Below are 15,024 nucleotides of genomic sequence, written 5' to 3' on the forward strand. Positions count from 1 at the left end.
TTTTTTAGAAGATTTTTTGTCCAAGCGCAGTCCACAATCTAAAGACATCCAGTCCAATGTGGACAGAGAAAATCAGCAAATCCTCATAGAGAGGTTGCAACCATTGATTGGTTGGGTGTTTTGCATGAAAAAAACGAGGTTAACAATTAATCATTTATCAAAGTTTTGGCTTGTTTCAGCTTTAGTTATTATATTACTTTATTTAGACCATTTTGTAATGCACTGGATTAAGACAACAATGTAAGGACAAGTATGTGAAAAAAAATGCTGTAGATTTTTTTGTGGTAAATTTAATGCACTTTTTTAGAGAATACAGATGATTCAAATACACACAACTGTAACTGACATTATGACACATTTATTCATAAAGTCATTCTTTTTCCTCCCCCGCTCATAATACTGTTGCTTTCTAAACACGACACTTCACAGTTTGACTTCTATGACAGAAGCAGTGTCACGAAGACTTGAGCAAATATCCACTGCAGCAGCTGATGTGCTCAAAGGAGTTCCTGAGAGAGAGCTGCTCCTTTTATCTGGCTTTACCTATTACACCACCAACATTTAAGCTACAGAGATCTACACTGCTAATACTAACAGTTGTCCAACTACGACTACAGCTAATGCTACTTCTATTAAATAACTACCAGCAACTCTGCCTGTACTTTAGAAACAACAGCTGCTTGTTTAATAAAGTCTGTAGCTCCTGTGAAATTTCAATGACTTCTTAAATACATTCTTAATAAATTATACACAGAAGAGGGGAAGCTGTTCAATGCCAAAAAAACAACAATAAATGAGATTTGGATATGATTGTGAAACTTGAATTCGAAATTGAATTATATTTTTTGCATTAAATTACTTTACCTCTTTCTTTTTTCACTTCTGTTCAGATTTTTCCAGTTTCTTTGTGAAATACATGATATACATTTGCAAACTGACATATTAAGCTCGATGAAACTGTATTTGTTGCCTGAAGAATTTTATAACAAGAAATCATGCAGTTATGAAGAAAAGCGAATGTGCAGGAGTTTATTTTTCTTGATATTTATCTTTATGGTTCATTTCAATCGTCACCCAAAGTTGTTTTAGATTTTTGAGTTTGATAAACAATTTGTTTGTGAAGTTTTCGTTTTACAACTGGTACTCTTTACAGATGTCTAGCCTAAAATCTAAAAAGCCAAAATCTCAATTGTAACACACAAAACGTCTGTAACATGGCAAATGTCTGGGATGGAATTTGGGGCTTGAAAATGGAGAGAAATCCTGCTTGAACACTCAATTCATTTCCTGAAGCTCTATTCCAGCTGCAAATGCTTTGGTCCTCTTACGGCCTCCTCTCCTTGTGAAGAATCCCACTATGATCACCATGACTGGCAGAGCCACACAGAGCATGATGCGGCTGATGGGCAGTTCTACTGGACACCCCATGGTGGCTGAATTAGTCAGATTCTGGGCAGTGGGATGATTTTCAAACAAAAAGGCTGCCGTGAAGTCCAGAAACACCACCCTGCTGTTTTCTGTGGTCGTCACTTGACACCTCAACTTCCTGTTCTTGTCTTCCCTCTGGAGCTTTGTGACCAGAGTGGTGTTGCAGCGAGTGCCCCCAATCAGCTCGTCCCTGCACAGAGAAGAGGGCGTCAGAGAAACATGACGCAGCTGTTATTCATCAGTACTACTTTGCTGTTTTTGAGTTATTTTCTTATTGTTAACAAATTCCCAATCCAAACAGTGAATTTACAACAGGTATTGTGTCTGTATTCAAAGCATGATACCTCTTCTTCCTCTGAGCCATAGAGCTCCGTTGTTGTCCATAAACTTACAAAACACATCAGTGAGCCTCACTTTGTTTCTTGAACACAACTTCCTTCCTTTAGTTTATTCTGACTAAGCCCCACATACAAAGTCCTGCTGCCCCAAACACTGACTAGAGCACCACAAGATTCCTCCTCTATTTCCTTATTGAAGAAATTAGTGGTCAGCTGTTTTAGGAAATTACTGAGCCTTTCAAAAAAAATTTAACTATGCATTTGTAAGTCGTCTTTAGAGATTTGCGTCTTCAGTAAGAACAACTGGACTTGAGTCGGACCAACAACATTGTTGGTTTTGGCTCATTTATGGGAGTTGTTGACAATAAGAAAAATTAAGAATAATATCAGTCTAACTGATAATTAAATACAGTTTTGTGCTTAATAACGTATGGAAGTCAATTTCCACCTGGAAAATAGTAGAAATATATTTTTTGGATAGAATAGAATATTGATCCTAACTTTTTACTTGTTTATTTCCTTTTTTCTGTCAGAAATGGGCTTCAATACAAGGGTATTAATTACTGTTTAATATAGGGTATTAAGCTGTTTTTCTTTCTATTGTGATGTTAATTTAGTAACTTTTTAAAATAAAACATATCTGTTAAAGCTTCTATGTGTAACTTTCAGAAAACCCTTGTTATTTATGACACCGGTGGCCGTAAACTGAACTGCAGCCAGCATCCTGCCGCTTGCGCTTGCACTGGGGCCAAAACAGTGACGTGACACACACTCGAGACTGAACACCAAATGCTGCAATGCATCTTCCGGCCACCCAACCAAACCACTGCAAGCACTGCACTCGATTGACCCATCCATCTTTGACATTATCTATATGAATACCGCTAACACCAATCTCAAGCCTCTTAATGTTGTTTTTAATTGTCTTTGTAGATTCGTCATGAGGTGTCCATTTAACACTCATCACCGCTCTATGTATGAGTCGCTTAACTGGTTTTCAGCCCAAAGCAAATGTGTTTACTTTAACTGTCCTCCATACTTGAAACACTTTTTAGTTCCTTGTACAGTTCCATATCCACTCAGACAGATACAACATCCCTTTTTTTATTGCACTTTAACTGAAGCAGGATCATTTTATTATAAAGCAGCATGTGATTGGTATAATCTTCATCCTACCCTAAGATCTATCAGCACTTTTCGCCGCTTCTTGTTGTCTTTAGCTCCGTCTCTTAAAACAGGATGTTCATGTTATTAATGTTATCAGGTATAATTGCGTTTGTTTGTTATACATTAGGCTAACACACTGATAAGTAAATAACATATATTGTTTTTGGGTGGAATATTAGCTGACTTTTCCATTGGTATGATTTAAGTTATAGGATTGTTTTAACCTGTTATTTTTCCTTGCATTAACTGAATTGAGGGTGTTGGGCGTGGTCATCTCTATACCTGCTGTCTTTGGGCAGCACAGAACCATCCTCAGCCACCCAGCTGAGGTTGAACATGCTGGAGTACTTCCTGCAGCTCCCTGCATCATAGTAGGTGAACAAGATGCAGCTCAGGGTGAGGTGTCCTCCAGGCTGCAGATCAGTGATGGTGGAAAGTGAAGTGATGGTGAGGAGAGAGAGGTAAACATCAGTGAGGCGTTTACCATCCCACAGACAGAGATAGGAGCCGGCGTCGTCGACCCTGAGGTCACGGAGGCTGAGGGAGCAGTTGGATGTGATGGACAGGCGGCTGGATTTGTCTGAGTCCGCTCTCACCTTCCCCCCGCTGACCTCCTCAGTGTACCGCACCTCGCCGCCTTTGTAGAAGGTCCAGGAGATGAGGGAGCAGTCTCGTGAAACAAGGTCGTTACATGGCAGGAGGGCGTCACCTCCAAGTTTGCTGTACACAAACACAGCGTTTTTTACACACATCACACCTGGAAACACAAAAGTCTCTGTCAGCATCACAGAAAAGTGACTCTCTCTCTTTTAATTTTTCTAATTTAAATAAACCCCAACCAGATTCATCACCAGAAGATGACCATTATTACATGGAAATCTGTGCTCTTTTGCACGTTGTGACACTACTAATGTTTTTACTTTAGCTTGTGACCTTTAATACAAAGCAATGAGAAGGCTACTAGCAGCCGCTGCTCGTCACATTGTGCATGTCTGGAAGTTGTTACAAAGAGTTAGTCTATATATTTTCTCTTCTCAGACAGTTTCATTTGACACATTTTTTAGAGGCTTGAAGGGGTAAAACTAACTACACAGACATAGAAGTAAAGCTACATGTAACACTGTTCAATAATCTTGAGGTAAAGCCCACACAACAAGAGTTTTAATACCCCACTTGGATTTATTTGTGTTTATATAATTGCCATTTTTTTCAACTAGATAATATGTGATTATGAGAGATATATTCACAGAGGCAGATTTGATTAATTATAGAATGTGCTACAAAAGAAAAATTGAATGGGACCAAATATCAGACATGGAAACATAACCAAATCCATTAGTATAAAGAAACCAAGAACATTTATGCATACTTTATGCTGCTTTATACTTCTTCAAAACATTTCAGCTGTTTTTTTTTTTTTTTACTCCACTACATTTATTTGACAGCTATAGTTGTACTTTTAAGATTAAAATTTTACATTAACAGCTTGTTATGCATCTTATGTGACCCTGCCGTCTACATGTCTTTGAGTTCCAAATCCAATCTTAATGCTGCAAAATCAACATACCTGTTAGAAGCAAACTGGTGTGCAGCAGCACTCTCATCATTTGCGTTTTCATCTCGACAGCAGCTCTGTTCGTCTCTCTGCTGCTTCTGCTGCTGCTGCTGCTGCTCTTTCTAGAAGACCGTCTTCATTTCCTGTGTTACAATGAGCTTACCAGGACACACACACATCTTTCATGAGGGACATGAATATCGAACATCATTTTAATAGTCAGTGTCATGTAATTAGACAATGCCACATATGATGTCCCGCTAAAATACAGCATGAAGTGCGTGTAGCTCGTTAAAGGATGCACACATACAGAGTGATGAGACCTAAGCTGCTGTTTGGAAATGCAAAAATATTACATTCATTAGCAAATGATTCAATCATGAATATACCACTTTCACTTCGTAATGCGTGAAAGTTCATTGTTGTCCTCAAAAACAGTAGTTTGACAAAATAATCTACAATCCACTTAACAGCTTTCAGCAGCTGGAGATCATCATTAAATGCAGTTGAAAGTGCTGGAAAAACCTTGAGCTTTGAGATTATTGCATCAAACCACTACAAGTGAACAATAATGTACTGCTTCTACTTTATTTTACATTATATTACAAAACCTGCTACCTTAATTTTACATTTAAAATTAAAACATGAAATGCAAATTGTTCCTTTAGTTTTTCCTTTGAAATGCTTGTATGACACTTTACTAGTCTTGTGATTCCTTGGGATGTGGAAAGTTTGTTTTCTAGTCTGCTGTTAAAACAAACAAACAAAACAAAAAGGTCCCCCACCTTGTTCTCATACTGAGACTCACTTCTACAACACTGAAAACAGACAGTAATTTCATTCTGCGGATACCTTTTTGTAAGAATTAATAATACACAAACACTCTCAACACCAGACAACATGAACTGGTATTTGCAGTTTCAGTCTCCAGAACAAATTTAGTTAATTCAGACGACCCACTGCCATCTTATGAATAATTAAAATAGTGTTTTTGTCACTGGATGTTATTTTGATTTTGTGTTCTGTTGAACAGGGGGTTAAGGCCCCAGTCATCCTAGGTTTGAATCCAGTGAGGTACCTTTGTCTAATCTCTCTGTCCCATCATTTGGTGTCATATCAGTACTGTTGACTCTAATAAAGGGTTAAAGATGCCAAAAATCTTTTTAAAACAGCATAATTATAAGAACAAACACCACCAAAACACCAACGTCAGCTAAGTGAACTCAGAGCCTGCTGAGGATGCTGGGAAAAATGCCTCAAATTATACAAAGATAAAACCATCCGGCTTGTGACCTGTTTTTTAATCAGTGTCACTTTTCTTGTAATTGGATCCAAGATGAGAAATGCAACAGTGTGCAACTTTTCTCTATATGGGGGTGTTAAGAGGAAGTGTGATTGTGACACACTGTGGTGAAAATACTGTAGAGGTTGCATGTCCACACCTGCCGTTTCTTTGAAAAAAGGAAAGCACATATCACTTTGGCCCCGGTGTTTTGGTGGAGACCCAAACTTATCTTTCAAATCTTCCCAAACTGTTTTTTGTTCATTTTGAAACCACAGTACTGTTGAAAATAAAAACAAAAACCCCAAAACATGGCAAAAACATCCAATAGTTGTTCAGTGAGGACCAAATGGGTGAGCTGACAGACCAAGACTGACATTGATTGCTCCTTGAAAGGAAAAATTCCTGCGGCATTCAGTTTTCTCACATAAGCACTGTCACATAAAAGATGAGACCCCAAACAAGAATTTGTTTTTCAAAAAGAAAAAGTGGTGAGCCCTTAATTAGACCTCAGAAGGCCAAGCCTCAAGCTTCCAGCTCAGAAGGTCTACAGTGAAATTGTCTTTTTTACATAATCACTTATAAATGTTTTGATTAAATTAATAATGTTTTCCGTCGCATTGAGTTGATGAGTCACGTTGCTGCTAACCCCGTAAAGTTGTCTCTCTGGTTTTCAGTTGTCAGTTTCAGTGTCCCATTTAAATGCTCTAAACGCATTCCAGACACTTTCTTACGATATCCAAGATTGAAATTCAGGAGCAATTGACTTCTAATTTTATCTTTTTAACATAAAAATATTAGTTATATAGTCTACTGAATACAAAAACTGTCCAATGAACTTTAAATTTAGATTATTTCAACACGTTTCTAAATTTATTTTCAGACTCTGCTCTGATCCAAACACAAATAGAGTAGGTGGGAGGCTGGCAGATAAGGACAAACCAGCAGAATACTTGATGGATGTAACCACAGACTAATCTAATCTCTGGCTTTTCTACTACAAGACAATATTTGTACCCACTGTTTACTGTTGTTTTTTTCACACACTAGTCATGAAGGAAGTGGTTTGACATGGAGGTGATGTTTTATACCCTGTTCTGCTTTGTGGTGAACACTGGGGCCGCCGCTCGGCTTACTTTTGACAGCGTTTGCGCTTTCTGACCTTCTTGTTTCTTTTAATCTGGGCCGTGGATTGCCCACTGTTGTGTGTATGACGCAGTGTTTTCCTCAGCGACTGAATTCCCCCTGGTACAATACATTATATAGAACGTATTTCACACCAAACCTGTTTGCATCAACTCATAACATAAGTAGCTGGTGCACAAAAGGTGCCTGATTAAACAACTTGCTTCGAAATTTAGAGTGCAAAAAAATAATAAAGTAACTGGGTTGCTGTTTATTTTAAGATTTTGCAGCAGTTAAACATGATTACACTGACACTGATTTCCTGATCTACAGGATATGAAATAATGTTTATATTTATAAGCCCACAAAATCAACAGATTAAGATAAACGTCGTTGTCGTGAGACAGTAGGGATACATCAATACTTGCGTGGGCCCGTCACTTTATCGTAAAGCTGGGGTAGGCAATGTTGGAAAAACTAGCACGAGACAGCTAGATTTTAAAAGTATATCAACCCAAAAAAAGTCCCCCAAAACACGTGTTCATGTACAGTAAAAGCACGGGTAAAGTGCGCAGGTAGGCGGGCAAATAGGCCAGCCAACTGTTTTATTCTTGAATAAAAATGATTGGCTGTACTTATGACAGTCCTGCCACAGCCACATGTTACGGATGTTTTTCAGTTTTGCGTTTATTGACTGCTGTCTGGATGAAAAGAGAATTTCAACAAATACAAGAAAATATATAACTAGAACATAAATTGCTCGCCCCAGCTTTAAACCGCTGAAATGTATTATGTACAGATGCTTCGCTGACCCCTTGTGTCTGAAATGGCTAGTGTTCAAGACCCAGCAGCTTGGGCTTTAACAAAAGATAATTTATATGCTGTTATTTTTGGGAACAGTATGTTCAGCTTTCACGTCTGCACAGAAAAGCCTCCCTCTCATCACCACCAGGTGAATATGACTTTGTAGAAGTAGTCGTAGCTCCTGGACAGGAAGCTCTTCTCCATGACGTGCGGCTGGATGCTCACCCTGTAGCCCTGACTCTCAATGTCCATCTTCACACAGTCCAGCAGGTCTTTAACGGACGGGATGGCCTTCCAGGGTCCGAACGTCACCACCGACTCCTTATCCGCCTCCAGGCAGTTGATGGCGTTGTCATAGAAACCCAAATCTTCATCCGTCCGCAGTACGCAGATCATGATGGTGGAGTGGCGGGAAGCGATGGCCTCGGCTCTGGCGATACGGATCAGCACCTGGAAGAAAAGACAAATTACTGCATACATCAACAGCCAAATAGATGACTTGGATTGTGGATAACAGGAGAAACATTGTGAATCTGTGGCTGCATGCTAGCTGAACATAGCCAGTGGAACCATTTGCCACTGCAAAGTAGCATTTTTTAGCGTCATTTAACAAAGGAAAACACAAATTCTGTTGATAATTTAATGATAAGATTTTGTTTAAATTATACTATGTCATTTTATGGAATTTTGTCTTTGATCCAGACACATTTAATTTCTTCTGTCAGTTGGTATTTGGGGTGGTGATGGGCCAGCGGATAAGATACATTCCTGTGTGAGAGACCTGGGTTTAATCCCCCCTGCAACACATCAATCAATGTGTCCCTGAGCAAGACACCTAACCCCTAGTTGCGCCAGAGATGTGTGACCACTGACATATATAGCAAGTGTTAGTTGCTTTGGATAAAAGTGTCATCTAAATTAACTGCCGTTTGCCATCATAGGTGGTATAACGACGGAGCCACTCAGAGTTTTTTAGAGCTACAGGTTTGCTGATTCATAATAGGAACATTCAAAAACATTGCTTGAATAAAATTACCACAAAAAAAAGTGTGAATGACATCAGCAGTGCTGCAGAGGTTTCTGTAAGTCGACATACAGAAATAACCACCCATAAGTCAACAAAATCCCCTCTCTCTATAGGTTAGGGCAAGACAAAGAGTTCAAACAATCCCCCTCCCCAAACAGAAAACGACTAACATGAACACCATCTGACTGAATAATTAAGTATTGGTGTATATATATATATATATATATATATATAAAATGGTAATTTAGGGGTTGTAATATATTGAAGCTTATTTGTTGATGAGAATAGTCTACTATTGTAGTGAAAAAGGCTAAAGTTAAGGTAACAATCTTAGATATTTTTATGCAGATATTATTAGCACTTTGCCAGAAGAAAACAATCCATCTAAGGTTGAGATTTGTCAGGAGTAAATAGAAGAGCAGTTGCGTAGTTAGCTTGAGCTCTGGTTTGTTTGTCTTTTACAGTTGGCATAAAAGAGTGCCGCCGACAGAAACAAGGTAAAAAGATGTGACAAGAAGAAACACACGATGAGAGCTGAGAATCAAAGCTGGAGGCTGCTGTGATTTTATAGGTTACAAGGTTTTGGAAATTAAGAGGATTTTCGTTTTGCTTTCACGCTACATCAGTGGGTGTAGCTGACCTCGATGTTTTCTTTGTAGTGCGGGACCCTGGAGAGGAACTGCTGCCTTCCCACCAGCTCTCCGAACAGCCGAGGAGTTTCCTCTAAACGTTTGATCAGCGGTTTGATGTTGTAGTACACCGCCTCCCGGTGAACCTGCAGAAACACGCGCGTTGGTTCATACAGCAGACTCTGATAACAATATTAAAAACTAAAATACATTTAAACAATCGGGTAGATGACGTCTGTTTCTGAAGCGCCAGGAGGAGTTTTGTTGAAAAAAGTCATCCAGCTTTAGATTCCAGTAAACTATCAGGATTTCTTTAATGCAGGTGAGGAAGTTTGATTACTTATAAATGAAACTACAGGACTCAAACCTCCTGGATGTTCTCTGTGGGCAGCCAGTCTGATCTCAGGAAGTCGAGGACACCTCCAAAGTGCGACCCATCGCGGTCGATGAAGTAGCGTCCCTGTGGGTCAGTGTGCAGTCTGGGCTGCCCGCTGAACAGCTCAGCCAACTTGGAGTCGGGGTGTTTCCTGAGCGTGCTCAGAGAGGTGCTGAACAGGTGACCCCCGACATTTAACTGCACAACAGGAAAGTGCTGAGGAGAAAGATTATTAATTTATTCTCGCTATATGAAACTGTTGTCTCCCTTTGTGTGTGCACTGCTGCTTTGGAGACCGTTTTAAGAGGTCACGGTTTAGATTTCACATGTCCTGTAGGAGATGTGACCATAACTGTCAACACAAATTTCATGTGTAGTTGCACATGAAGTAAATAACATGGAGATAAATAATCAAAAAGAAAAGAGAATGTTTGAGCAGCTGTTGGGTGTGATATATATTAGATAGATATATATTCAAAAATAAACGAGGCCAGAGACGAGTTTAACTCTCTTGCTTCTGTCAGCTTCTATTTATGACATACTGTAGTAAAGATAAGTGTTTAGTATCCAGAAGTCATCTTCCTTGAGTATTGGTTTCAGAAGTGTGTCAAGCAGCTGTCTGTCATGTTGGCTTATTAGTTAGATAAACATTTAGATCAGAGCCGGCCGATATATCAGGACACATTAGCTCATTGCAGATATAACAGTACTGACATTATATATGACAGATAAGTAATATGAAATTTAGGGTTGCAACTAAATAATTAATCATTTTCTCAATTCATTGTTTAGTCCATGTCAGAAAATAGTAAAAGAAAATGCCCAACACTATTTTCCAAATCCCACATTAATGTCTTCAAATGTCTGTTTTGCTTAGCAGTGCAATACTCAGAAGATATTTAAGTGTAATATTATAGAAGACTGAGAAAACAATCAAATGTTCAAATTTGAGGAGCCTAAACAAGACATTTGTTGGCATTTTGTGCCTAAAAATTATTAATCAATTATGAAAATTGTCTCACAAACTAAACAATTTAAGCGACTAATAGTTTCACCTCTAATAAAATTGTTGTGCTGAAATACCAATGATGTGTTCAAGGTAGTTTAAAACCAAGAGTCACTATTACATACAGTAGTTTGTCAGAGAGCACTGACAAGTATGTATTTTAACCATTGTCCTGCTCTGTATATCTTTGATAATCAAATGTAAGTGAACCAGATCAGAAATGTTTGATTTTGTTTATGAAAAAAAAAAAAAGGTATCAACTAATGTGTTGTGAGACTTTTGAAACTTGGCCTTTAAATCAAGTATCACTCAGGTTATAATTTAGATATTATATTTAATTCAAATGATGAATGTTTAAATAAAATCTTGCTCTGTGTGTTGTTAATAATATCTGGTCACAGATTATAGCCAAAGTAGATTGACAGAAATTTAATTTCATCAAGTTTTATTCAGATTGTGTGAGTAGAAATATAAAATGTTTGTAGGCTAAAGTTTCAAACATTTCATTGTTTCATGTCACTGAAATTTATGTCAATACTGAAATAGTTTGGGTTTAATACTTTAAAACACACACGCTTTGTGCACGAAGGGCGTCAGCATGAGTCACCTACAAATTGATTTGCTCAGGATGATAAGACACATGCCTCTGCTGTCAGAAAATCAGTCATGTCTGTTATTTCTGAAACACCCAGGTCCAGCAGCAGTGACAGAAAAATCTACAGGACTAAATCGTTCATGTTAAACTCCAAAACCAGATACACAGAGTTTTACATCTTTTCATGTTGTTAAAAACTTTATACACTTTTTTGATAAGTGGACTAATAACGGCTGAAAACTGGAATGTAAACAATAAACTAAGTATAAACTCCATTTGTGGAATAGCATGTAACAGCAGCCACAGCACACATTATTTTATCGTGGGTACATTAACACAGATGTTGTAGTTTTTGGATAGGCTAATAAAATAATATTAATAATAATAATAATATTGTGGGACAGCACTGATCCTGTGAAAGCTAGAGCTAGCTAAGAGTTTTTAAATCTATCTGATGATAATAGGCAGATACATTCTCACAAATTAAACAATTTAATATAAATTAGGCCTAAATACAAACAGGCCTGTGCAGCATGATAAAAGCACTTTGTTCTCCTCACAAAGAGCATAAAATAAACTCAGTTTACATTTTAAACAAGTTGTCTTCATGCAGCTTTGGAAAGTAACTAAGTACATTTAGTCTTTTGATCCACTTTGAGCTTGTACTTGGTGACAGGATACTTTACTTCTACCCCGCTATCATTGTACTTTTTTATTATGCTGCTTAGTTTATAATCCCCAGACACGAGACATAAACTTATTAACTCAACCATAACTCGGGAGTTTCCTCGAAGTGGGATTACAAATTCCTGTGGAACATGTCAGCTGTTAAAACCGCCTTCAACAAGCCCAGAAAATACCTGCAGTGAATAATGGGCTCATTATGCAGGCCAACGGCAAAGTGTCATCCACCTGTTCAGGTTACGCTGCTCCGCTAAATATCCAAACTGTGACATTATTAAAAGTACTTTAAAGTTTTTCTTACCGGAGCTGCGGGTGACAACTGTTTTTGATGTGTTTTGTAGTCCGGCAGACTCATCTTGGCTTCAGTGTTTGTCCAGGTGGGAGCGAGGAATTTTTGACATTGCTCGACAGGTAGGAGCCAGTGGGCGTGGCCTAACCCGGACCTGACGCTTTAGTGCTGAGAAGATGAGTCACTCTGTAAAAGAAATGCATGACCATTTTCTTGGCCTTCTCAGGATCACGTGGGGTTATAGGTGTCATTTACACTGGGGACGCTGGGGACATGTCCCCACCACTTTTTGAAAGCAACAAGATATGATAACAAATGAAAACGCTTTGAGAAAGGTTTATTTTCACAACAAGAAAACGTGCAATGCAATGTACATATAGAAGAAACAAATCTGTATTGTCCAAAAGAAGTAACTTGAGCTAAAGAAACAAGCTACTGATTGGGCCTACTGAATTATAGTCCATTACATTTATAGATTTTGAATTGTCACCTGCCACCTGAATTTTGTGTGTCCCTTTCTATAAAGACACTTTCAGCATAAATCCGTGCAGAAAATGTCTCTAGAATGCAGGAAATTAAGTGTTCAATGCTCAAAATATTCTGGGGGAGGACCCCCAAACCGCCACTCATATATTTCAGTATAGAATAATTCTTCAAAATAGTATTAAAATCTCTTCTTGACTTGTGTTCATGACCCTGATGTGCATCTTCACACCCCTAATCTGTCCCCACCACCTTGCCTGTGGTTACATAAACATTTGTTTGATTATGCTAATCAGACGATGGGAGTGCTTTACAAATCTACCGAAGACATATTTATACATGTATATATATAGACTGATAATTATTTACTTATACCTCCCACAACTTAAAATGTTGCAGCCTATTAAATATCTTTAGTTTTAATCTTCCTTTTGACAATTCCCTCTGGTTGTAATGCTGTATTTTATGGTAAGGTATTTATATGTACACTTATGGGGTAAAGGCAACAAGTATCCAACTGAAAAAATCCCACAGACTCCCTTAGAGCCTTTTTACCAACACACATGTTCATGCACAGGTAGGCAGACAGGCAGGTAGGCCAACCAAGAAACTTACAGCCACCAGATTATTTTATCAATAAACTTTCAACAAATGTAACAAATAAATCGCCTAACCTACCTTTAATGCCATAAACAAGGAGAAAATGCAATTAATAAAATGTAACAATTTGTTTCTTCATTAACAAATTACAAAACATATATATATGTATATAATATATATATTAATATTAAATATTTTGGTGCTTTCATAAAATCTTGCCCTGGAAACTTCCTCTACAGTGGTCTGCTGCACATGCAAACTGCATTTCTAGCACCACGAAATGGAGCCGAGTGAGACATCGCCTTATCAGGAAGGTATCACGTGACTTTAAACTGCAATTCTTCCACTCTAACGCCCTTTTACTGCACATAATGCCCAGTTATGAGACAAATAAAAAACTATATACACTACCGGTCAAAAGTTTCCCTCATTTTTATTGTTTGTATTGAAATCCAATAACTTCTTGTCCGCTGAAAAACCTTAAATGGTATAAAAGTAACTAGCAGACTGCAAAATTCAAAACGTTAAATCACGAAAACAGATATTTTCAGATATAAAAATTAATATGTTATGAAGTTTAGTGTTTATTTTTTCCCTGTAGGACCAACTGGCCTGTCATTCTTCATTATTATATACAATATTGCACAAATAAAGCTTCTGAGGTAGTATTAACTCAGGCTGTACTATGGTGTTAAATGCAGAAATTTGTTTTTGCATTAATTTTGGAGTCTTCATTTACTTCCATTGCTGCTCAATAACTCGTTAAATTACTTGACCCCTGTAAATTGTATACTTCTGCAATTACCTAAACTTTGTGTTTACCTTCTTTGATTTATCCGTTTAATTATAAGACATTGTAAAATCCAAGAGCTACATCACTTGACCTACAGGCCTCTGTAAGAACATTACATATTCAATACATTTCAGCACAATTAGAAAAAGACTTAAGTATGATTTCATGGAAGGGTGGCTAGGAAAAGCCCCTTCTCTCCAACAGGGCAGCACAATTTAGGTTTGCATAATTGCATCTCAACAAACCACAAAAGTCCTGGAACAACATCCTTTTGGACTGGTGAGACCACAGTGGAGACGTTTAGCAAAAACCAAACCACTTATCACTGCAAATACCTCATACCCACCGTCAAGCATGGAAGCGGAGGGGTGATTATTTGGGCTTGAGACCTCAACCCCATTGAGATGCTGTGATGGGATCTTGAAAGCGACGCATAAGCAAATATTCATGCATGGCAAATGAAATAATTCACACCAGTTAAAATAAAAAGACATTTAATGCACTGACATTTGATGTGAGTCAATTTCTTTCTACCATGCAAAACCTCGTTTGTCGGCCTGGTCACAGTTTAGCTTTCTGTTTGCGCAGATATTTGTTTATCTATTTTAATGTACTGAAAGATGAGCTTGACTTTTAATTATCTACTTGACTAGCAAAGTTTGCAATTCTTTGACTTTTCTTGGGTTCTTAAGACTACATGAAACAAAAGTGACCACAACATGTCAAGTGTATTTTCCAGATTTTATTGTTTTTGTACACAAAAATTAGGATCTTGCTTCCATCTGGTGGAACATTTCAAAACCTGTAAAAAACAAACAAAACATTTCAGTAAATCTGATTAGT

The 15,024-nt window shown here is 37.9% G+C and overlaps 2 protein-coding genes across 2 annotated transcripts; both read right to left on the bottom strand.

Moving 5' to 3' along the window:
- Positions 1-295: 295 nt before the first annotated feature.
- On the bottom strand, positions 296-7,307 carry LOC123985285. Its single transcript, XM_046072737.1, has 3 exons — positions 4,501-7,307; positions 3,216-3,690; positions 296-1,618 (listed from the first exon to the last, which is right to left on the bottom strand). Exons 1-3 carry the CDS (start codon positions 4,550-4,552, stop codon positions 1,276-1,278), a joined length of 870 nt encoding a protein of 289 aa, XP_045928693.1. The 5' UTR covers positions 4,553-7,307; the 3' UTR covers positions 296-1,275.
- A 156-nt stretch (positions 7,308-7,463) lies between these two features.
- kctd14 (potassium channel tetramerization domain containing 14) lies at positions 7,464-12,476 on the bottom strand. The gene is made up of 4 exons (XM_046072738.1): positions 12,318-12,476; positions 9,723-9,947; positions 9,367-9,501; positions 7,464-8,149 (listed from the first exon to the last, which is right to left on the bottom strand). The coding sequence occupies exons 1-4, from the start codon at positions 12,369-12,371 to the stop codon at positions 7,838-7,840; spliced, it is 726 nt and encodes a 241-aa protein (XP_045928694.1). The 5' UTR covers positions 12,372-12,476; the 3' UTR covers positions 7,464-7,837.
- Between the last annotated feature and the right edge of the window lie 2,548 nt (positions 12,477-15,024).

The sequence above is a fragment of the Micropterus dolomieu genome, linkage group LG17 (genome assembly GCF_021292245.1).
Source record: "Micropterus dolomieu isolate WLL.071019.BEF.003 ecotype Adirondacks linkage group LG17, ASM2129224v1, whole genome shotgun sequence".
Lineage (NCBI taxonomy): Eukaryota > Metazoa > Chordata > Actinopteri > Centrarchiformes > Centrarchidae > Micropterus > Micropterus dolomieu.